Genomic DNA, 23,967 nt, shown 5'->3' with positions numbered 1-23,967 from the left:
GCAGCGAAATCAGAAATCGGAGTCGCTTTCGGCATTTCCATAAGAATAGGCATTTGGGTTCAATGATGCTACGTATTGATAGCCGGAAATAATCCAAATCTACTAGTAACCGATCAATTTTCATGGAGATTCCCGGACTGACCTCGCTTCTGAAGCTTCTTATTTTAATTCAAGAGCTGATTCTCATTCCAGAGCTTATTCCAATTCTGATTCCATTTCCCGAGCAATTAGCGAGGTCGATTCCGATTCCGGAGCTGATTCCGACCTGACTCGAGCTGGTCTTAAAATTATTGGTCGCAGTCGCAGTCGCAGGTCAGAGTCGAAAATAGTTTTTCCGAGCCTTTTATTGCCTCTTCTGGGGTTCCCCAAGGCAGCGTACTTAGTCCTCTACTTTTCCTACTGTTTATCAACGATTGTGTTAATGTGCTTCCTCCTGATGGTTGTTTGCTTTACGCTGACGACATCAAAATTTTCCTACCAGTGTCCTCGTTAACTGATTGTGCGCGTCTACAGAATTACATCGATTGTTTTAATGTTTGGTGTAACTCTAACGGTCTTATTCTGTCTCCGGATAAATGTTGTGTGATTTCATATGGCCGCTCGTCTAATAAGATCGAGCACGATTACGTTCTTTGTGGCACTGTACTTAACAGAGTTACTGTCACAAGGGACCTTGGAGTGTGGATCGACTCTCGTTCCAAGAACACATCGAAATCACCCTTAATAAGGCCAATAAAATGCTCGGTCTCATTATTCGTATGTCCTCTGAAATCACCGATCCTATGTGTTTAAAGTCCCTGTACTGCTGTTGGGTCCGCCCGATACTTGAGAATGCGTCGGTAGTTTGGTGGCCTGCTGGCCTAACACTGATCGATAGGATCGAACGAATTCAGCGGAAATTCACTCGTGTCGCTATCCGTCGTTTTCTTGGACGATCGGATCGAATTCCTTCGTATCCTGTCCGATGTCGTTTGCTCGGGCTAGAGACGTTAAGAACGCGTATCTATCACATTCAGTCATATTTCATTGCCTGCCTCCTTTCCAATGACTTGGATGTTCCCGCCCTTCTATCCTCGATTCCTATCTATGCCCCCTCACGTCGTCTTCGTGACCGACCCCCGCTCCTTATTCCTTCCCGCCAAACTCGTCATGGCCAGAATGACCCTTTCTTGCGCGCTCTTTCTGCATTCAACGATTCGTATCACCTATTCGACTTCAACGTCCCAGTTTCCCAATTCCGCTCCCGTCTTCGTGACTCCTCATCCCATATGTTTCCCTAGATTATAAGAAAACATTTGTAAAACCCTAGAGGCCAACAAATTATTAAATAAATAATAAATAATAAATAATAAATAATAAATAAATAATAAATAATAAATAAATGATAATAAATAAATAAAACTCTTGATCGCACTGTACAAGGGTGCTATTCGCCAAAACCAACAGTATACTTTCGAACAGTGCTCTGCAGCCTTTTCAGGGTCGCGGACCACTTGGCTTTGAAAATGCATAATAGTGATGGGTAAAGTTGGCTAAAAACCCGGAGTCAACTCCAATCTGACTCTGATAATTTCGGAACCGACTCCAGAAGGTAGGTCCGCTCAGCATTATCCAGAGTTCGGAATCATTCGAAATCGTTCAGAGTTGTCGAGAGTTGTGTGGAGTCGTCCGGAGTCATCCGGAGTTGTTGATATTCGGAGTCGTCCGGAGTCATCCGGAGTTGTTGGTATTCGGAGTCATCCGGAGTCGTCCGGAATCGGTTGGAGTCGACCTCCGACACAAAGGTTTGGGTGGAAGATTTCACCCACCAGCTCTTGCAGCTTGGCCACATCCTTCTGCTTCACCTTCAAACCAAGAGCGGAAGGATTCGAACTCTGCGCTTAAATCAAACGTTGATGAATTCCAGACTGTTCTCCAGTTCGACTATTATATCGTCCTCCAAATCTTAGCAAAATTCTTCACAGCGACAGAGTAGGTGCTCTGTGGCTGTATCAGGTGTCTGTACCTTTTTCTCACCAATCGCTGCTGCCACGGATGTGCTCCGCTCTATCGATGCCGTGATGTCCGTTATTAACGTTGCTAGCAGCGCCAACGCGTACTGTTCCGATTTCGAGATTGTTAACTAACATCGGATTTTCCTTATCACCGTTGGTCTGTTGTGATCGCATGCCGGCAGAAGCTAATTTCCGGCTGCTAGTCTGTTTCCATCTTGCAGAACTCATCTTTCTCTTTTCTCAAAGGATAGAATTCACGACAGCAGTGTGCCGCTACACAAACAAACACATTTTGATTGTTTTGCTCCGCAACAGTTTTTGCCGATCAACAAGTGGTCAGCGCAGACATTCTGTCCTTTTTCTACAAGCAAGCCAACCCAAGGCTATAAACGAAACAACTCTTGACAGGCTTCGCTTCGCCTCCGATTTGTAAACAAACACAATCGCTGGAACAACCGGGGCCGGTACGGCAAACAGCTGATCACAGGAACTGTGAAAGCCAATTTCAATTTAACTCTCCGAATATTTAGCATAGCTTAGCAAACGAGCCCCAGCCCATGCAAATGCCGAAGGAACAGGCAGGTACAATGGTTTCCTCTTCGTCCGAATGCCCCATCCACAGGCTTCCACCAGAGGTGAGTAATGTGTAAGCAAAGTGCCAACATCAACCCAGCGACTGGTTCCCACTAATCTCCATTCGCATTTCAGCTTGTATTTAAAATTTTCGACTATCTTGATCTGCCGTCATTAAAATCAGTCTCACTAACGTGCCACCGCTCGGAGCAGTTGTTTGCCGAGTACTGCCCCCGCCGGTGTATACTGTACATTGCCAAACGTCCTCACGTTCCCATCGTGGAGCATCTGAAGAAAGCTGCTAAAATGCTGCTGCGCACGAAACGCACCTACCGCTCGCTGCAACTGCACGTAGCAAAGCCTCGCGGCAACAAGAACATGCAGGCCGCACTCGGCCAGCTGCTGGAGCCCCGGCTACTGCAGCAGCTGGTTGTGCTGAAGCTCGATCTGGCCCCGGATTCGCTCACCTTCGCCGCACAGCTGTCGGGTGCGGTGGCCCACATGGACCGCCTGCAGGAGCTAACGATCCGCTCAACGGTGGACTGTTTCAGCCCGCTGCAGTTTAGCGAGCTGCGGCTTGCTAACCGTTCGCTGCACAAGCTGGTGCTGGGCCACGTTTGGCCGGGTGTGATCGATTGTCCCAATCTGCGGCTGCTGGAAGCTACCGCCTCGCTGGATGTGGAAACGATCGTCGGCAAGCAGTACGCACAGCACGGTGGCCGGGAGCCGCACTGGAAGCTGAACCAGCTGGAGGAGCTCGTGATTGTGGAAGAGCTTTGCATGGCGCTCGACATGGAAAACCGGCCCGGTTACAAGGTGCACTTCTTTCGCCAGCTGACACAGCTGAAACGACTGCACTGTAACACCGGGTACATATCGGAACGGATATTTCAGGCCATCGGCGAATCGTGCGTGCTGCTGGAGGATCTGTCCATCGCCAGCCTGCACCTGGTCGATCCGAACTCGCTGCGCGTCCTGGCGAACCTGACCCGCCTGCGACAGTTGGCCATTTCGCACAGCTTCAAACCGATACCGTTGGCGACCATCGTGTGTCTGCCCAGCCTGGAAAGGCTGCTGCTAGACAGGGTGGTAATCGACTGGCAACAGCTGCCAAACGTTCAATCGCTCCAGTGGCTTAAGATCAAACCGTATGCGGAGGGGGTTCGACCGTTGTGCGATGCACTCGCTGGACCGCTAAAACAGCTACACTGTCTGTGGATTGATTTTTGCTACGCCATGGATACGCCCACCAGGGAGGAAATACTCGCCGTGCTGCCCACGCTGCCTGCCTTGCAAACGCTCGTGCTGCAAAACGTCTACCAGCTACAGTTTTTGAAAGCAATGCCACCATTGGCCGGCCTGAAGCGGCTAGTTATGTTCACAGCGAGCGCATATGAATCCGAGGAAGATTACACGATTACAGCAGAAGTGCTTGGCCAGCTGGTACCAAACGCCCGGCGGGTCGAAATCGGTTCCAGCAAACCGTTACATGGCAACGTCTTTACGCAACCGTATCAATTTTTCAAATCGAGGACCGCTTTCGGTTATCTTTTGCCTACCGATCACCATAGCAAGTGGGAGTTGCGCCAATACAACCATCGGTACATACTTCCCTTACGGTGAGGTAACCAGGTGTCGAATATGTGGTCCGTGACAATTGAAAGTTCGTTACAATATAGATTGTACCTTTTTCCACAACGAACATTTGTCATGTTCATGTGATGCCATGTCTAGAAAAATACTTATTCAAATTTGTTCAAGAAGCTTAGACGTCTTCCATCCACCCACAGGAAGGTTGCAAGTCAGAAGATACAGGATTTTCCAAGTCACTTTTGAAGATAAACATTTGTTTTTCGCAAAGTTATTCCACATTCCAACCCTGATGTTTCATTTTTTATCGATTTTTAATTTCCTAACAATAATTTTTAATTTCCCCAGCATGATTTTCAACACGCCTCAAGCTGGACTGAGTTTGACAGTGCTTTGTGATGTGTTGAAAATCATGTGTAAAAGCTGAAATTTCATAATGAAGCAATTTCACTATTTGACAGCTGTTGAAAAACATCTTGATGGCGGTGAATAATTATGTGCACATTCGAAAGTGATTTGGAAAACCCGGTAATTAGCGTATTTCGGGGAAAGTCTGTGTTTTTTTTCTAAATTATTGTGATATAACGGCCTGATCAATTCTTACAGTGATTTCCCAGTCAATTTCCAATGTCTACAACATTCTTTATTGATTGCGAGATGTTTTGCAGCAAACTGTCAAATATTGCATTTGCATCACAATAATGTTTCAGTTCTTCCACATGATTTTCAAAACACCTCAAGCTGGATAGAGTTTGACAGCTCTTTGTGATGTGTTGAATATCATGTGGACGAACTGAAATTTTATTATGAAGCAAATACACCATTTGATATCTGTGGAAAAAAACATCTTGGAGGTGGTGAATTAATGATGTGTACATTCGAAAGCGATTTGGAAACCCCTGTAATAATTCAATCGTAAGACAGGTACTGAACTCATTCAAAAAATTGGAAAAATGCTTTTCGATATCATAAGTTAACCGCATACATTAAATTGCGTGTTTTGTTGAGCTAGCAGGTAAGCTTCCCAGTACTAAACGATACAATCGACACTGGGAATCACTTTATACGATTAGTTGACTAATAATTGTTCGCACGCTGGAAATGTGTTTCAAATTGTAAAGTAAAAGTTACCGATAAACGGTTTAAAAATGTAAACATTATCACGAAAACGAACCACACCGTTTAGCTAAGATAAGGTAAGGTAGGAAGGTTTATTTCTCTACTACGCTCCCGTACATTAGCGCGGAAAAGGTGTACGTTATTGGACTCCTCCCTTCACACTGCTCCCTTTACCGACACGGTTCGATTAGATTGAATTAGATAAACGGATAAATATCGATATCATACACGATACACGATAAAAGCACGTCCAAATAGCAAACACTCGTGTGCAGTGCCGCGGACCGCTTCGAGATTCGAGCAGCGTACCGGATTCTAGACTGCATTACTAAAAGGAGATGATTACATGCATGTCTTACGCATCGAAACCAACCAACAGGCCTACCTAAAAGTTCCTCCTTTAAGCCGGTAGTAGACAGCATTAATAATGTGTGTATGTATGTGTGTTTACTACGTAATTCGCTAACACGGTATACTTCTGCCTCTAACCTGTTTCGACGACTTTTTTTTCTTCTCTTTATAAGTTAACTTTCAAAGCTGAATAAACACAACATCGCACGCGAGAAATACACATTAAAAGATATGTCAAAACAAAGAAAGAAAAAGGGATACGCCATCGCTCGACCATAATATCCTCCGGTAGCCCGGAGGACGAAGGCCCCCGTTACGAAATCCCACAATATCCCTCCCCAACAAACAAAACAAACTAAAAAGGAAAGCGTTTTGCAGCATTCTTAGCTCTTCAGCTTCGACACAATAATGCCGGTCACCACGAGGCCCAATATCACAGCGACGATCAGCAGGATCAGCACCTTGCGCCGGTACCGGTTCTGGTACTCGGCCGCCTTGACCAGCTCCTCCGCACCGCTCTCCACGTTGTCCACCGTTCGGCCGATCGAGTTTTCGATTGTGTCTACAGTAGCAAAACAGTGTAAAAAGAAAGAGCATATTAGTAAAAAAAAAATAGGAACAATAACACACTGCGCCCTCGCGCCGTGCACCCTACCAATCACTTCGCTCTGCTGGGAGGTGATGTTGCTTAGCTCCTTCATGATATGGTTCACGTCCAGCACGTTCGCCTCAATCTCCCGGAAGCGCTGCTCCCGCTCGAGCAGCATGTCCTGCTCGAACTGGAGGCTCTGTTGCAGCTGCCGCTGCCGCTGCAGCTCCTGCTGCTGTTCGGCCGTGCCCGGTATGCCGGCGTCGTTCGCCAGATCGTCCGCCTGGGAAGCGTTCACCAGGAACACCTGCTTCATCTTGGCCGCTATACTCTGGGGGACAAAAAAAAGATGGCAGTTTGTCAGTAATCATTTTCATATTTGTCCCGATATTTGAACGTACATTTGTGCTTTACAACCGTCGTGTAATTGGCAAATGTGTAATACTCACCTGCTGGCTTTTGGAGTAAAACTCCACCACCTGCTTGAAGTCGGAGGTGAGCTTCTCGACCTGGAGCTTCTGCTGCTTGTCGCCGCCCCGCACGACCACCGTCAACCGCTGCAGGTCCTTGGTGGTGGTGCCTATCCGCTGATTCGTGCCGGTTTGTATATCATTGCTGGAACGAACGAAACGAACGGTTACATTTCTCCATCATTTTAGCCTGAACGGCGGGGACTGGCAGGCTGTCTCACATCTTATCCCTCAGCGACTGATTGTCCTTGGCCGTGCCGATCGTCCGGTTAGCCTTCTCCAGAAACTGCCAGCTCTGCTTCACGAAGATCGTGTTCGCCGCGATCGATTCGCTCAGCGAGATGAACTCGGTCGGGCTGAACCCGCCAAAGTTCCCGTCCGAGCCGCTGCCGGTCGCCGTCGCCGCCGCCGCCGCCGTACTGCTCATCGCACCGTAATCTCGTTGACCGATTCCTCGCGGCAGTCCGAGACCTTCCCTTGACATGGCTGGCTGGCTGGCTGTCTCCGGGGACACTCCCGGTGCACTGTGTTTCGATGAAGAAAAGAGGGGAACTTTCTGCGGTGAGTTGCTAGCTAGACCACCAGCACCACGCTCTCAAAAAGCGTACTGAAACCTGGGGGGGGGGGGGGGGGGCGATTCTTCCGGCACCGTGCGTAAGGCTGCCTGTTCCTGCTCCACCTTCTCCCGCGCGTCCGTTTGCGCGTCCGGCAGAGTGCGTGCGTGTGTTGAAGGCGAGAGCAGAATCGAAAGTGAAGAACAGATTGGGTTAAAGTGAGAGATAACAGGCGCGTTCCACAGCGACACATTCCATCCTCATCGGACGGAAACGAACACACAGATGCGCCGCTGGCCGCTGGTGACTAATGCTCTCTCTTCCCGTGCACGGATGGATTATGATGCTTATCAAAAAGCAGCAAACGAGCGCACACACAGGCACACACACACAAAATTCGGGTTGATTTCTACGAAAGGTTACAATGTTGGCGTGTATGGAAATAGAAAAAAAACGGCCCCTTCTTTCGACACATTCGACAAACAAAAAAAGGATGAATATTTGCCCCCATCAACCCGCAGAGCCGAAGCTGACGATTGGAATGGGAAGCCCTACGGGTGCTGCTCCCGATTCTCCTGTCGATCCGCTGCCCGTTGTCTCGCTCGATTTGATCGCGGCGCACCCTTCCACCACCACCACCATCACCACCACAAAGACACAACATAACTTACCTCACTCCCGTCGGGTGTGCGTGCGTGTGCGTCCTCTACTTGGACGAACGGTGTCCAACAGAGACGCGCTCTCGCCCTTTTCTGCCTTTCCGGAGGAACGGTGGCCAGGCACACCAACAGCGAAAACGGAGTGCAAGCACAAAGCACCAAAAAAAAAACTGTCGCCCTGCTTGTGTTTGGTCGGCTGACGAACTACGCAAAATAAAGGAAACTGCAGCCCCTGCTCGAGGTCAGCCCGTTGACAGCACTCGGGCACAGAAAACACAACAGCTGAGAGAGAAAGAGAGAGAGACAAAGGGCTTTTGACTAGTGATGGGGAAAATGAAGTTTTTGTCGGAATCGATTCCAGCTGGCTTTCTGAAATCGATTCCGGCAAGTAGGTGCGGATTCAGTTGCCGGAATCGGCTCAGTAATTGGTTCTAGAATCAGCTCCGGAATCGGAATTGGCTCCGAAATCAGAATCGGCTTCGAAATCTGAATCGGTTTCGGCAGTTCCATAAGAAGAGACGTTTGGGTCCAATGATGCTGCGCACTGATAGTCGCAAAGTATTAAAATTTACTTGTAAACGATCCATTCTCATGGGGATTGCCGGACTTATTTAGCTTCTGAAACTTCAAATTTTAAATCCAGAACTGATTTTCATTCCGAAGCCAGTTCCATTGGCTCCTGATGGAGTCAATACTGATTCCATTTACCCGAGCAAATTGCGATTCCCAGGTCGATTTCCATTCCGGAGCCGATTCTGATTTCGTAGCCGCTTCCGATCCTGAAATCGTTTCCTGAGCCGACACCAAAGTTCGCTTCCGGAAGCGGAATCGGATCCGGAATTGATTCCGAACAGGGAATCGAAATCGGGTAGGTCCGATTGCGAGCTCCCACCACTACTTTTGACAGCAGGGCAACGGTTGAGCATCCCTGGCCGGGCCCTGAGTCATCTGTGCTGGGTGAAGCAGATGTTTTTTTATTTTTCATCTGCGCTAAAATGGGCTTTAAAAAAATGTTTTAAATTGTTTATATAAAAATGTATAATGCAGATTATTTCTTTTTTTTTAACAAACAACCATGAAGGGCCGACATTCAACTGTCAAACAATGCAAGACGTCGTAAATGTCAAAATTCGTCGTATTGCGTGAAAGGGCGCAAATCCCATGTAAACAAAACAATGGTGTAAATGCATGTGGGGAGACGGTTTACAACTCACGCGGCATAGCTTAGTGAATATTTCACTTGCCGTATGCTAAAAAGCTTTATAATATACGTAATAACAGGGTTTTTTCCCCCGATGAAGAGTTCTATCTAATCAATGGAGGACCTCGGACAAAAAGTCAAAAAGTTTTAAAATTATTTGAATTTTGTTGAACACTACTTTTCGGTAATGATAAGTAGTGTTCAATAAAATAAACGCTGCACAAAAGTGCATTAGAAAAGCAGTGGATGTATTGAGGTGTAAAATCAAATTAAAGAGTACGATCATGGTCTGATGTTGAACCTGTGTAAACATTAAGCACAGAAGATGTGCCACAGCCACATGATTTACGTCGAAGATAGCTCTGAAAAAAAAACGCTTTTTTCGTAGTGGAAAGTCAGGCATATTTGGAAGCAAAGCTGGGTGGTGCTAGTATTTTGTTCATCTAGAACGGAAGAATGATAATAAAAATTATAAATAATAATTTGATGTAACTATTACAACGCTAAATCATTTCTTCGCAGACATATGGAGCTTCGAACTTTTAGGATCAACTCCCAGATCAAATATACGCCGCTCCCGAGTTTCTACCCAAAGATCTGGAAAAGCAGTCTGGAAACCAGAGGCTCAACTGAAAATGAATCGCAAATTACGTCAAAGACGCGGTAGATTTAATTTAAAGACTTCAAAATCACAAACGGAGCGGCACCGGACGCCAAGACACGATGATAGGTCAAAGTGTTAACATTACATTCAAAATTGCTATATTTTTCGTAGTTCAACAAATCTTTCTATTTCAAATTCACATGATTTTTCATTAAGAAATAAGTGTCTAGCGTGACCTCAGTATTTCACGTAACCACCGTAACCCAGACGACGCGATCCCGCCATCTAACATTCAAAGCTGTCTTTAATTCCACGCTCTTCCACAATTTTCTGACCCGCTCTAATCCACCGAATGTCGCGCACTAGTTTCGCAAGCGTCTCGTTGTTGTAGTACCGCTCGTACACCTTCTTATGGCAGCGATAAATAATAAGCCGCTTTAGCTGGGGCAGAGCTGGTAACGTTTTGAGGGTGCGTAGGTGAACAATGTTCTCCAGCACGAGCGTCTCCAGCCAATGCATCTTCGGCAGCTGGGCCAGAAGTTCTCGCGCTATGCGGGTGGTATGCACATCGATCCACAGGAAGCGCAGGTGGGCTAAAGTGCCACTGAGTGCGCGACAGATGGGCGCATCTATAATCGGTCCCGGTTTGATCTTCAGCCTGCTGATCGATCGTACGGAGGCGAGCGATGGCCAATCGATGAACATACAACCGAGCAGAAGCTTCTCCAGCTTGGGCAGCTTAACGGACGCGAACGATAGTGGGTTACCGATGAGGATCTTCCATATGCCAAACTGTCTCAGGTTGGGCAGGTTGGACAGGTAACGCAATGCGTTTGGATCATCCATCTGCAAGTTGCCTATGGTGAACTCTTCGAGCTGAACGCACGACTCGCAGATAACTTGCAGCGTCTCCTGCGTTAAGGTGTGCCCGTAAAGATATAGCCTTGTCACATTGGACAGCTGCCGGTAGAATCGCAAGATGGAGGAGCGTGTTGTCAAATTGAACTTCAAATCGTTCACTATTGACAGTTCGGTCAGCTGATCGATCTTCCAGTAGCATTCATGCCCAGTAAAATCCACACCTCGCTGCAACTTTCCACCGATGATGCTCTCCACGTGCAGCGATTCCGCAACATCCAGCTTCCACAAGTTGGCGCAATCAACCACGTACGGCGTAATGCCTTTGATCACCAGCTTTTGCAGCGTAGGGTTTACCAGGTGCATCGTGTAGCATTCCGTAGTGCATGGTGTTTGTACGTTGAACGCTAGGTACAGCTCTTGGAGATGTTCCATCTTTTGCACCGCACGCGATATATCGCTAGCATGCATCACCGGATCATTGCCCATGTCAAGCTTCAGCACGGTCAGCTGCTGTAGCAGGTGCGGTTTGAACAATCTGTTCAGAATTTTTAACTTGTAGATGACCGTGGCTAGCTCCAGGTGGAAGTCGATATGAACCGTACGGTAGACACGTTGCGTTTGCTCCAGCATTATGACCGCTTCTTTCATTTTCTCTTCGCAAAGCAAAAATTTCTCCATTCGCCGATCTTCGTAATTCATAAAAGCCACGTCCACGTCTAGGGTTATCTTTTCATCGATGCGCAGCACAAACCGGCGCGAGCAGTACTGGAAAAAGAGACGCTCCCATCGATGGCATGTGAGAGACAGCGATTTAAGCGATTCTAGATCCAGACGGTCGAATATCATCTCTACAATCTGCGGAATGGAACGGTGTCGGTGAGCTCTCATGCTGAAATCGCCGATGTGTGAGCGATTTACCAGCAGCACATTACTTACCTCAATTGGAAGCCCATCCAACGGGCAATACGATAAAGATGTATCCATTTCACTTATTTAAACGATGTTACGGCGAGTTGGGTTTCGGAATCGTAAGAAAAATTGCTTAAGAAGCTTGCTCACAACACCATCGGCCGCTACACCTTGAAATACTGCGGAATGTCTTCAGTTCGAGAAAAAACACGAAGCTGTCAAAATGTTTAGCACGTATATTTCATTACTTTAAAGAATTGGGAGGTGTGGCTTTTCCCTTCGCTTCCCAAGCACAAAATCAGACCGCAAGTTCAAAGTGTTTTAACCCTGTCACTGGCAACCAAAAAAACATCATATTCCAGGCAACCGGAGATTCCGATTCGGAGATACGCGGTTTTCTAAATTTGACAATTCTTTGAGCAAATTATACTGATTTGACACATCAATTGTAGATTGCCAAATTATTTCCGTTTTGATCGAATGTTAAAACGAATTTCAAATGGTTTAAAACTGTTGTATTCAGTCAGAACCATATCAAATAATTCATAAAGTGACTAAAACCGCCACCTACTTGCAAAATTACACGAAAATTAGTGATATTTTAGCTGGAAATCACGAGATTCGACTTACGCGGAAATTCGAGTTACGCGGTATTTTGCGGCCGTTTTCGGTCCCCATTAACCGTGTATCTCGGGGACCGCCTGTATAGGTCATGATTAGATGAATCTTGTCGAAACACATTCCAAGAAACCCAAATAGCCAGATTTGCTTAAGCAGCTCATTTTGGCACGCTAAAGATCGCTGCTCTAATTCGCCTTTTGCAGTAGATAAACAGCATCAAAGTTCTATGTGGGTCTTTCAAACAGCGCCTAAGCAGCTTCCTTATGCCACGATGCCAGGGATTATTTTTCTTTGTGTTTTATTTTCAAGCAAGCGTCATCGATGAAATAAACAACAAGATTTATTTCGTTTAAACACATATGTATATTTTTAAATCCTTGATATTGATGAATTATACAAAATTTTACACAATTTACTGATAATTCACAATCACTTCACTCAATATTCATTCTTCAATTAACGAATCGAACTTGTGCAGCAGCAATGAGATTATTGCCGGCGTCCGTCTTTGACACTTTGACAAGAGCCACCCCAAGCGCCACAGATTAAGCTTAAACGACTGGAAAATTGAATATCCATAGGAAAAAAATGAAAGCTCCACAGCTTCATTGGTTTGATCAATAGATGGCGTATTACAACTCATCATTATATTGCTATCCTTTTCTTGCAATGTGTTTCGACAAGTTGCATTTTATTATGACCTATATAGCCTTCTAACTTTCTGAGCAAAAATCTACATAAATGGTCGTGTGGTTAGATACGTGGGTATCAACACCAATGACCATTGCTCAAATCTCACTTGCTTCAGTGCTGGTGGTTTCCGTTGGAGTTTAGTATTTAAACAATCGTATCGCCGTTCTAGTTCTAGCGATGCATAACTTCAATGCGAAACCATACAACAGTACAGAGGAAATGAGAAAGCTCTCCTCCAAGCGATGAAGCTCAACTGGTTGGGGTATCCCACCAACAGATAGCACCACCAGCTTTTTTGCTATTTTTAGAATGCATGAGTCGTTTGGCGTCTGCTAAACGAAGTCTTTCTATATTCCGTTTAGGTAGAGAACTTGAGTCGTTTAGAAGCCGTTTAGTGGTCGTTTAGTGGATTTGTGGCACTTGGGACCTTGTACCGATGTCATGCATTAAAAAGCTATAAAGTTCCACCAAGTTTGGTACGCTTTCTTAACAAGCCCTCAAGTTCCACCATGAACCCTACACATAGTGCTAATCAGCCGCAAAGTGCCAAAGAGTACCATGTGCCTGTTAAAAAGCTCCATAGTTCCGCAAAGTACCGTCTATCTCTTAATCAGCCACAAAGTACGACATCGGAACGATTTTTCGTTAAACAGCCCTAAATCAGCTATAAAGTACGAGCTGGCTATTTGGGAAAGAACTGCAATATAATGATGAGTTGTAATACGCCTTCTATTGCGCAAACTAATGAAGCTATAGAGCTTTCGTTTTTTCTATGGATATTAGATTTTCCAGTCGTTTAAGCTTAATCTGTGGCGCTTGGGAAGTGAGATTTGAGTAATGGCCGATGTTGTTGATATCTTTCTTAACCTGCTTAATTACATTGAATAGACAAAATCGGATGCGACGATTCGACGGAATCAAAAAAAAAATCCGTCGTACGACGAAATCGCACGTCCGACGTTATTTGTCAAATCCCATATAAACCTTAACGAATAAAATCGCATCCGATCACTGTTGACACGACCCTGACACGGATCTGATCAATAATCAGCTGCAGCCAAAATTTGTTGCTTGGGCAGTAAACAAAGCAAACCCGAAACCGCTCAAAGCGAAGAAAAGACACTCTGGCTCTGTTGTTGCAAGTGAAAGATACCCTGTAAACAGCGCAACATTTTGACAGCTGTTTATTTCAAATCAAACAATCACACGGAGCACCGCGTAAAGTATTTCAGGAAATCCAGCCGATACGGCATAGTGAAATAATTATCAGCTCTACTCAACATTCTATTCAACTAAGTCGTTCCTTAGGATGAACCTTGAAACACGTAAAACTGATTCGCCTACTTCCAAATGCCTTATCGAAAGGCTACCACCAGAGGTAGGCAGCTGGTGCCAGTGTTTAAGCCAATTCATCAAACCCATTCTTCTCGTGTAATGGTGATTTCTCCACTTCACTTCTATTCGTAGATTATGTTCAATATCTTCGACTATCTGGACCATGAATCACGAAAATCGGCATCCCTCGCATGTCGTCGTTGGGAGCAAATCTACTCCAACTATTGCACCAAACGATTTGTGCTGTGCAATTACCGCTGCCATGATCAATCCGATTTTATCTGGTACAGAGATCCTACCACCGGTGACCCGGCCTGTATGCTGAAGCACACGCAACGCACTTACCGCAAGGTGCATCTGAATTTGTTTTTCAAGGAAGAAAAATCCATTATCGTTGACCGTAAAGTGTCCAATGCACTGGGCGAGCTGCTCCAGCCACGCTGGCTGCAGCAGTTGGTCGTACTAAAGCTGGGAATGGCTTTGTCCCCGGAAAGATTTACCGTAGAACTATCGGATGCGGTGGCAAAGATGGACCATCTGCAGGAGCTGCGCCTTCATTTTATGCGAGAGGACAGCGATGGGCCACTGTTCAGCAAGCTGAAGCTGGTGAACGCTTCGCTCAATATGCTGGAGGTCCTAGACGTTTGGCCTGGTGTAATTGACTGCCCCAATCTGCGGTCCCTTACTATTGGGTTCCCGCTGTACAACAAATGCAAACCGTATGTACTTCACCGAGGACAGGCACCGTTCTGGAATATGAAGCAGCTGAAGGAACTCACTATTATTGATCGTTCTTTGAACATTCATTTGGAATTCAAGGACCTGTTCACGGGCATGGAACAGTTATGTAAGCTGATGCCTCAAATTGAAAGGTTGAACTGTTATGGTTTTGCGATATCGGAGAGGGAGCTGTGCATTATCTGCGAGTCGTTTGTGCGTTTGGAGACCCTGATGCTGTGCACCGTGAAAACGCATGGTGCGAATGCGTTTCACCATCTACGAAAATTGCCCAATCTGCGTACGTTAGGGATTTTTAACATCTATATGAGAGAATTGGTGTCGTTCGCCTCTGTTAGCTTGCCCATGCTCAAGAAGCTACTTCTAGGCAGGCTGCAGTACGACGCCCGAACGATGCCTAACGTTTTTGTGCTGAGACGTCCAGGCATCAAGTGGCGGAGGATGACGAGAATGCCAGTTTTTGTTAATTTTGCTAAAAATTTTAACCGCCTGCAGTTCCTGGCCGTTGATTTACATCTAATTTATGAACCAGCGGCACTCCTGGCTGAATTGCGCCAAATTCCGGACCTGGAAACGCTCGTCCTAGATAACGTGAATTGTGTCGGCGACCTTCAAGACGTGCCATTCTTGCCACAGCTGAGGCGACTAGTTTTGTATTGTTGGAAAAATGTTGATCCCTCCATGCTAAAAGACAATATTGCCGTACGGCTCCCGAATGTAAACTCAATCAAAGTTATTTTCAGATTTACGCCTGGATGTGCAACTCGAAGCATCGGTCATGCTTGCCGCAGAATATGCGCATGCTGTCGCCCATGTTAGGAATTAAGTTCGTTTTGTCTTCAGAACTGAGAGTTTTTAGCTTAAGTTGGCTGACACACCAAGGTTGATTAGAACTTTAAACGAAGTAATAAAAATATCGAATTACAGCTAAAGAGTTCTTCGTGGCCGTTGGCGGTACCGGGCGATTTGTCTTATCGAAGTCAGTTCTCAGTTTCAGCAACTGTGCGAAAGTTGCGTAAAAAAAAACTCCTATAAGAAAATTCTTGTTTCATATTCGAATTGATCTAGTTTCGATTGCAAAAATTCAACTGGTTTTTGTTTTGTGAAATGTCGATACTTCGGAAAGCAACCAACAGACATACCTTCCCAAGCCTTTCAAGTAATCAGAAACAGGAAGTAAACGCAACGCCTTGACAGCTAGATTTTTTTCAAATAAAACGACATTCAGCAGTATTCGAAGAATTGGCGGTCAATAGCGTTGTTAAGGAAAACTAAATCCAACGCTCTGAATACCGCTTTTCCGGCATTGTAAAGGTTATCCAAGTGAGAAACGAAAAAAAACCGCGTTAAATGGATTCATCCTCTTCCTATTGTCCTTTTGATGGGCTTCCAACAGAGGTAAGCAATGCCTCAAGCCTGTAAATCTAAAAAGAAACGTTCCATTGACACATCCATTTCGATTCGCAGATATTAAAAATGATATTCGACCGTCTTGATTTCGTATCGCTAAAATCAACCTCCGTCACGTGTCGCCGTTTCGAGCGACTCTTTACCGAGCGGTACGCGTGCCGATTTACGCTGCGGATCGACGATGCAACAAGCAACGCTGGGTGCGACGTATCGTTGTATGACTACGTCAACGCTATCGAGAAAATGCATGCGGCCGTCGAAATTTTGGCCCACTCGCAACGCCCCTACCGCAAGGCACATCTGGATTTGCGGCAGACCTTGGTGACTTCTGTACAAAAGTATGCCGTACTGTGCAAGCTGCTCGAACCGCGCTGGCTGCGCTCGCTGACCGTGCTGAAGCTTGAACTGGGTCGGGAGTCGTGGATGTTCGCTGAATATATTTCCGATGCCGTGCCTAAGATGGACTGTCTGCTGGAGCTGCACCTACGATTCACCGAGCTCGATCCGGGCACGAACGAGTGCAGCACACTGAAGCTGACCAATGCCTCACTTCAGAGGCTGGTGCTAAATCACGTCATACCCTACGTGGTGGACTGTCCCAACATGCGGAAGTTGGATATAGCGCACTGCACGGATGTGGATTCCACCATCGGCGTGCTGGGTGTGGCACAGAGGATGGGAAGCTCTTGGTGGAGGCTTGAACCGGTTGAAGAGCTGTGCCTTGCCGACGATCTGCATTCGTTTTTCCGTCCAAACGTGTCGATGGAGTGGTTTTATCAGCAGATGCCGTACCTCAGGAAGCTACACTTCAACGGCTACACTCTGACGGAAACGATGCTGCGCTTCATCTGCGGGGCGTGCGTTCAGCTGGAGGAATTGATCCTTAGCACCGTGCTGGTGGATACCCCGAACGTACTGTGCCACTTGTCGAAGCTGCCCCGTCTGCGAAAGTTTGGCATTTGCGAAATCATTGGCAGACGAGAGCCGCTAACGTTCGCCTCCGTTAGGCTGCCCAAGCTGGAGGAGCTTCTGCTAGGCAGACTGCCTCTCGACTGGCAATCGCTTGCCTCGGTGCAACCGATAAGCTGGCTAAAGATCAAGCTGGGATCGCAACGGGTAGCGCCAATATGTGAAGTGCTCTGTGGGCAGTTTGTCCAGCTACGCTTGCTGTGGATCGACTTCTACATCTTTCGTCACTATCGCGAACTTTTGGCCGAGTTGCCGAAGATGAACTCGCTGGAAATGCTCGTACTGGAGAACGTGGTTTATTTGTGCAGCCTTAAAGCATTGCCTGCCTTGCCACAGCTAAAGCGGCTTATTATTTATCGCTGCAGTAAGAAGGTGTACGAGCGCTTCCACAACAATGATGCACTGCTGGCTAATCTAGTACGCGACATTCAGTGGATCGGAGTGGGTATGAACACTTCGGACGAACGCGGAATTACGGACACAATTGAACATTAGTTTCCAGAGCACAAATGTTACTAGCTAGAGCTGTTTTGGTGAAGATGTTGTGAAATAGGTCATAAGAACGTGTAATGAAAAAGTCGCAGAATCCTATTTGGAAATGTATGTTAATATTTTTATTAACGCTTTTAGTTAAATAAAGTAGAACTGGAAACGACCACGAAATATATAATTGGAATGAACAAAGCGACGCTACAATCTCTTCATCGTTTCCATACGCACCCGAAAACGCGTTCGCGCTGCCGTAGTCATTGGGCATGCCTTTGTTGGCGTTTGCGTCTTCATCAACTAGCTAGATACATTCAAAGGGTGGACGGTCAAAAAGTTCCTTTAGCGCTTGATCGAACGGTACTTTGCGCATTGCAGGGCCAGCAGAATCTGATGAACCGTTTCAAATAGAAGCACAGACAATCTGTTCAGTTATTTCAAGTAATAAAAACTACGACGTAAACCAAACAAACCTTTTTGACAGGTGTATTTGTCAAACCAAACCGACGCCAGGAGCACCGGCAACAGTATTCCACGAATTGCGGTCAATTCACTCGGGCAAAGATTTCTCCACAGACTACACAACTAACCAAAATCACTGTGTGAACCTTGAAAAGCTGCGATATGGATTCATCTGCTTCTGAATGCGTTTTCGAATGGTTACCACCAGAGGTAAGCATGTTTTGAAGTCGATTCATCACACTAAATCATCATAGAAACTACGATTAATTCGTCTCTTCATTTCGCGTTGTGTAGATTATGTGCATCATCTTCGACCAGCTTGACAATGAATCACGAAAATCGGCATCCCTCGCATGTCGTCGTTGGGAGCAAATCTACTCAAACTATTGCACCAAACGATTCGCGCTGTGCAAATACGAGACCTTGCGTTTTGGTCTGCACTTCTTTAAAAGTCGTGTATGTAAAGACGCGGCCAGTATGTTGAAGCACACTCAACGGCCGTATCGCAAGGTGCATCTTCATTTGTTTTTCGGTGATAATGCCTTAACGCCCGTAGACGATAGAGTTGCCGCAGTACTTAGTGAGTTGTTCAAGCCGCGCTGGTTGCAGCAGTTGGTCGTACTGAAGCTCGGAATGCGTGTGTATCCGGAGAAATTTACCGTAGAGCTATCGGATGCGGTGGCAAAGATGGACCATCTGCAAGAGCTGGACCTTAGCTTGATGAGATGCATCAAAGACTGGCCACTGTTCAGCCAGTTGAAACTGAAGCACGTCACACTGGATAAGTTGAAGGTCCATGGCGTTTGGCCCGGTGTAATTGATTGTCCTAATCTGCGGTCGCTGGAGTTGGAGTTTCCGTTGTATAACGAATACAAGCAATGTCTACTGCATCAAGGAGAAGAACCTTGCTGGAGTATGAAGCAGCTACAAGAGCTCTGCATTCTTGGTGGTATCTCGTTCCGTGAACAAGAGGTTGTAGACCTGTCTACGGGCATGGAACAGTTTTGTAAGCCGATGCCTCAAATTAAAAGGTTATACTTTGATGGATTTATTGTATCGGAGAGGCTGCTGCGCATTATCTGCGAGTCGTTTGTCCACCTGGAAAGCCTGATGCTTCACATCTTGAAAATGGACGACCAGAACGCGTTGCGCCATCTAGAGAAACTGCCCAATCTGCGTGAGTTTGGTATTTGGGACATCGCTGGGAGGCACGCAATGTCGTTTGCTTCCGTCAGTTTGCCCATGCTTGAAAAGCTGTTACTAGGCTAGATGAAGTACGACTACGAGAAGATGCCTACACTTCATCCGATGGGAAAGACTAGCTTCAGATGGTGGTTGATTAGGTCACCACCAGTGTTTGACGATATTGATAAAAGTTTGAAGCATCTGCGGTTCTTATGGGTTGATTTACATCTTATTGATGATCATCGCTTGACTAAATTCTTCCAGATTTCAACGCTGGAAACGCTTGTCCTAGAGAACATTGAATACGTCAAAGATATACTGGCTGTGCCATTCTTGCCGCAGCTGAAGCGATTAGTTTTGTATTGTTGTGAAGAATTCGATTGCTCTACAATTAAGGGCGATTTTGCTAAAAGAGTGCCAAACGTGAAATCAGTTGAAGTAATTTTCAAAACTCCGTCATATGGAAAATTGATCGAGGATCTCGATGGATATGAAGTACAAGAAGTCAATTATGTTCCATCGCCCATGATAGAGTAAAGCTCAAAGCATGTCTCTTTTTGTTCAAATTACTTGTGCTGAACTACCACATGCTAATGCGAAATGAAGAATTATAGAACTAAGAATGAAAGAATAAAAAAAAGATAATACAGAAAAAATAGTTTATACTGTTTTCGATGATTAATTCGTATTTACGGAAACAGCGTGTATCACATCTGTGGGGTCAACTCTCTTTTGTAACATTGTTCATCTAAGCTCCATTGAACATCCCAGGTTCAAATATCGTAATATCGTGGTAAGGTGTAGTGGCTAGTTGATTGATATGTTGTACTCAGTGTTTGTTCCGACTTTCCGATCTGAATCGTTCAATCCACACCTATGCGTATATCTAAGCTGCGAGTATTTCGATACTGTATTGTCCGGTATGCGCCGTTACTGCGTTCGTTCTTCTGTTCGCAGTCTGCGTCGGACGGGCTTGATCTCGTGTTGTACTGTGGAGTCTTTGCTAGGTGCAATAACAGAACGATGCAGGTTTGTTTAGAAAATCGTATCTCCTTGCAGGATATTTACGGCGCAACCCATTCCCGGTGGCATTCGTGGCACGTAGCAAAGATGCTGAAGAAAAAAATCCTCACGCATGACAACCGTCCGTTGATGTCATTCGTTCGGTAAAAGCAAACTCCAAGTGCTATACTTTTGCTTTTTTCCACACAGTTTTAAACATTTTACTACATTCAATGATAATAGTTTAACAGAACTTTATACGCACTCGATCGGTATGTTGTTTTTAGAAGAAAAAAAACATATTTTTTCCGCTTTATACCGATACAGTCTGTATGCATTTTTCTCCTGTTTGTGGCAGGAAAATTTGCTTCCAAACCGCTCCTACTAACTCACTGGCGATCGGCGAGAGCATGCAGTCTAGCGCAATAGATGATCATGGTCGGCATGGCAACGGTACCATGCTCGCGCGAGCGAACCAGATGGTTCGTGTTATGCTCTTGCCTCACTATGGGGCAAAGCGATGGGAAGCGGAAAATTGATTTAAAATTATAAAAATAAAGAAAACTCAAAATTCAATGAGTAGCTTTTTAATCCCATTATGTGCAAGCACATGAAATATAATCAAATAGGTAAACTTTACGATTGAGTATGCTTAGTATAAAGAGGAAATGCTTTGGGTAAAGCAATGAAGCAGATACTTAAAGATGAATGAAGAATATCTGTTATCCCGATACTCTTTAAAATTTAATTTACAGGATAATTTGCCGATTGTTGCTCACTTAAGGGAACAGCCAACGTATTTCACATGTTTGAGATGGATAAAACTAAAATATTCGTGCTATCTGTGTGTTTAGTACACATCATTATTGTTTAAAAAAATAGTTTGTATGTTATATTTTTGGGATAGAAATGATAAAAAATGTCAAAAAAAACTACTGATTTTTAACTCTAGTTAAAATCCCATTGCACGAGTACAAAAACTCCAAATTATACTATTGCACACTTTATATCCAATTACATTACATGTAGTGCAATACGAAACTCTCACTAATTTTTCCAATATCCAGTCTATTCCCGAGTTACGTGGATTCGGAGATACGCCCGGGTTTTCTAAATTTTACAGATCCAACCAGTACGATTTGCTTCAAGTTCAGTATAAATTGCATTTTTGCCAATAAACTGAAACCGCCTAAAATCCAGAAATGTCAGAAGCAGAAATAGAGGAAATCAGAAATAGCATAAAATAGTACAAAAGGAGCCCTGAAATGGATATTTTTCTATCGAAAAGTGTTTAGGATAGTACGAAACGCTGTTACATTACAAGTTTGTCCTTGGTTCAAGCCGGCATTCCGCAACATAGTAAGTAGTTCTGAGGATAAACACCAATTTCTACGCAGTTGGTTAATTCGGTTGTGTAACAATTGGCCAATTTTCTCATCTCTTTTTTGAGGAAAAAAAACTAAACAGGAAACTTATTATTTCGGCAACGTATCTAGCTTTTCTAATTGGACAAAAATGAAGGCTAACCACATACTGAGTTTTTCTGAGCTGGTTTTTAAATAAATTTTAAACAAGAAACAATAGAGTGATAACAAATTAATCAATTATCAATTTACCTATTTGATTTTGTTTGACATATATTTTGCTTTAAAAAAAAGTTTATAATAGAAAACGTATGCCTTTTCTGTGGTCCCTCCGTCACGTGGAATCCCTTGACATTTTTGAAAATCCATTTTATGCTATTAAATAAAATTTAAATTCAATTGAAGAATTAGCATGAAACTACTAAAAATCGCCTCTCTCTCTCCCTCTTTCTTTCTCTCCCAAAAATACAGATGCAATTTCTCTCTCACTCTCCTGTTTTCTCTCTCTCTCTCTCTCTCTCTCTATGTGCGATCCAAGAGAAGAGCATTCTGCCCCACCGAAACCACAAAACCTCACTGACCCCGGGAACACCGCGAGCATCATCGCGCGAACTCCAACCGAACCACGATCGGGCTCTCACCGCTCAGTATTTCCCAGCCAGCGGTGCAGAAAGCATACGTTCCGCCGTCGGTGGTGAACGCTGAAACGTGCGTCTCGTTTGCGTGTCTTTTGTGGAAAAGGAAGTGCGTGCTGGTAGAGGATGGTGGCCGGTTTTGTTGTCGTTTGAACATTCTAGTTGTATTTTTTGGTTTTTTGGGGAAGTGTCTGTGTTGTGAAATACATAATAAAAAAAAAGTCATTTAAAATAGGTAATGCAACATAAAGTGTGTAATATTTTTGATTAAAAACAAAATGAAGCTTTAACCGTTCAATCGTATGCTCCCTGTGCCTGATGGAATGCCCCCCCCTCCCCCGTACCGGGTGTGTGTGTGTGTGTGCTGCGTTCCGAAATTAACGGTTTGCGTTTTCGCGTGGAGGAGCTGCGCATTTCCCGGATCGGCACACACGCGGGGGTATGATAAACCCCTCTCGCTGCTTCCTCCCTTCGCGAAAATGGACACCCAAAGCAAAAGGAAAATAGTACAAACCTGCCAAGGTGCAGTGGCCAACTCCGCGCGTGTGTGTGTGTGTGCTTGTATGTACTTTGGGTGGTTTCGTGGTGCTTCGATTTCGTGTGTGGCGATTTATTTGAAGGTAAAATTGGATCGAACTTTTTTTTTGTATATTTTTGCTACGCTCATCGCGCTCTTGTACGCGCTGTGTCACTCCGAAGGCGGAATTTGTTTGTGCCATCACACACAATCGCTTGTACATTCCATGCCGGTGGAAGGAATTTCTCTTGAGGAAAGGAATTTTCCCTAATCGTTGCGATTGAGCAGCACGAAACACGATTAACGACGATAAGGCTTCGATTTGGTCGCGTTTTTTTCTGGTTGTTTGTTGAGTAAATGAAGAGACTTCAATGTCGGAATTACCCAGGCTACTTGGTAAGCATGACTTATCCCTAGCCTACTTGACCTTCAAGCAAATGCGTAAAGATCTGTTTAACCTCTCGCCTTGAGCGATCGACCAACCATCCACACCTCATCAATCGTAATCCGTGACCCGGAGCGTGCCCGCCCAGAGTTGGGACACATTTTTTCTGGTCAATTTACGCGCCCTCAAGTAATGGGTAAGTTCGTTGGTAATCCCTGCTCCGGTCCGTTGTTTGGATGCACCTGAAATCGAACACAACAACTACACCGGGATTTTCGTGAATGAATACAGAAGCTCCACTGAGCCGACCGACCGAAAATATGGCTTCGAAGAATCGGTGACCACCTAGAACGATCCAAGTAACCGCCGATTCCCCAGAATAGCCTCTGAGCGGTACACATTCAGAAAGAAACACTTCCCCGTCGTTCGTTGCCGTGGTGTGCTTGCGTGTGTGTGTTTGGTGGGCGTGATGGCGAGCGGAAAAAAGAAGACCTATCCGGCTTCCTTTTTTTTATTATTTTGCTTTTCCCTGCCCCATTTCCGACAGGAAGCGAAAGAGGTGTGAGTGAGTGAGTGCGTGAAATTGCGAATGGAAGTGTGAAAAAAGTAATAGCGTGTGTGTTGTGGGTGGTACGTGTGTACATAAAAGTTTGGGTTTGAGTTTGTCCGGCAAGCTACTAAGGTTCCTGAG

At 45.2% G+C, this 23,967-nt stretch overlaps 5 protein-coding genes across 6 annotated transcripts; 3 read left to right on the top strand and 2 right to left on the bottom strand.

The window, feature by feature from the left end:
* The first annotated feature begins 2,442 nt into the window (after positions 1-2,442).
* LOC121599602 lies at positions 2,443-5,490 on the top strand. The gene is made up of 2 exons (XM_041927523.1): positions 2,443-2,629; positions 2,703-5,490. The coding sequence occupies exons 1-2, from the start codon at positions 2,552-2,554 to the stop codon at positions 4,188-4,190; spliced, it is 1,566 nt and encodes a 521-aa protein (XP_041783457.1). The 5' UTR covers positions 2,443-2,551; the 3' UTR covers positions 4,191-5,490.
* Positions 5,345-8,158, bottom strand: LOC121599603 (syntaxin-12). Its single transcript, XM_041927524.1, has 5 exons — positions 7,912-8,158; positions 6,908-7,210; positions 6,666-6,831; positions 6,283-6,547; positions 5,345-6,189 (listed from the first exon to the last, which is right to left on the bottom strand). The coding sequence occupies exons 2-5, from the start codon at positions 7,168-7,170 to the stop codon at positions 6,011-6,013; spliced, it is 873 nt and encodes a 290-aa protein (XP_041783458.1). The 5' UTR covers positions 7,171-7,210; positions 7,912-8,158; the 3' UTR covers positions 5,345-6,010.
* A 1,669-nt stretch (positions 8,159-9,827) lies between these two features.
* On the bottom strand, positions 9,828-23,525 carry LOC121598548. 2 transcript variants are annotated; one of them, XM_041925559.1, is made up of 3 exons: positions 22,889-23,525; positions 11,502-11,689; positions 9,828-11,420 (listed from the first exon to the last, which is right to left on the bottom strand). In XM_041925559.1, the coding sequence occupies exons 2-3, from the start codon at positions 11,547-11,549 to the stop codon at positions 9,990-9,992; spliced, it is 1,479 nt and encodes a 492-aa protein (XP_041781493.1). In that variant the 5' UTR covers positions 11,550-11,689; positions 22,889-23,525; the 3' UTR covers positions 9,828-9,989. The 2 variants fall into 2 exon arrangements, with proteins under 2 accessions (XP_041781493.1, XP_041781494.1); XM_041925560.1 differs by having other exon boundaries at positions 11,502-11,664.
* Positions 13,890-15,842, top strand: LOC121598547. The gene is made up of 2 exons (XM_041925558.1): positions 13,890-14,166; positions 14,256-15,842. The coding sequence occupies exons 1-2, from the start codon at positions 14,098-14,100 to the stop codon at positions 15,678-15,680; spliced, it is 1,494 nt and encodes a 497-aa protein (XP_041781492.1). The 5' UTR covers positions 13,890-14,097; the 3' UTR covers positions 15,681-15,842.
* On the top strand, positions 16,072-20,020 carry LOC121598549. Its single transcript, XM_041925561.1, has 3 exons — positions 16,072-16,259; positions 16,329-18,398; positions 18,483-20,020. Exons 1-2 carry the CDS (start codon positions 16,212-16,214, stop codon positions 17,733-17,735), a joined length of 1,455 nt encoding a protein of 484 aa, XP_041781495.1. The 5' UTR covers positions 16,072-16,211; the 3' UTR covers positions 17,736-18,398; positions 18,483-20,020.
* Positions 23,526-23,967: the final 442 nt, after the last annotated feature.

Source organism: Anopheles merus, chromosome 3L, assembly GCF_017562075.2.
Source record: "Anopheles merus strain MAF chromosome 3L, AmerM5.1, whole genome shotgun sequence".
NCBI classification, from domain to species: Eukaryota; Metazoa; Arthropoda; class Insecta; order Diptera; family Culicidae; genus Anopheles; species Anopheles merus.
This window is presented reverse-complemented; position numbering and strand designations above follow the sequence as displayed.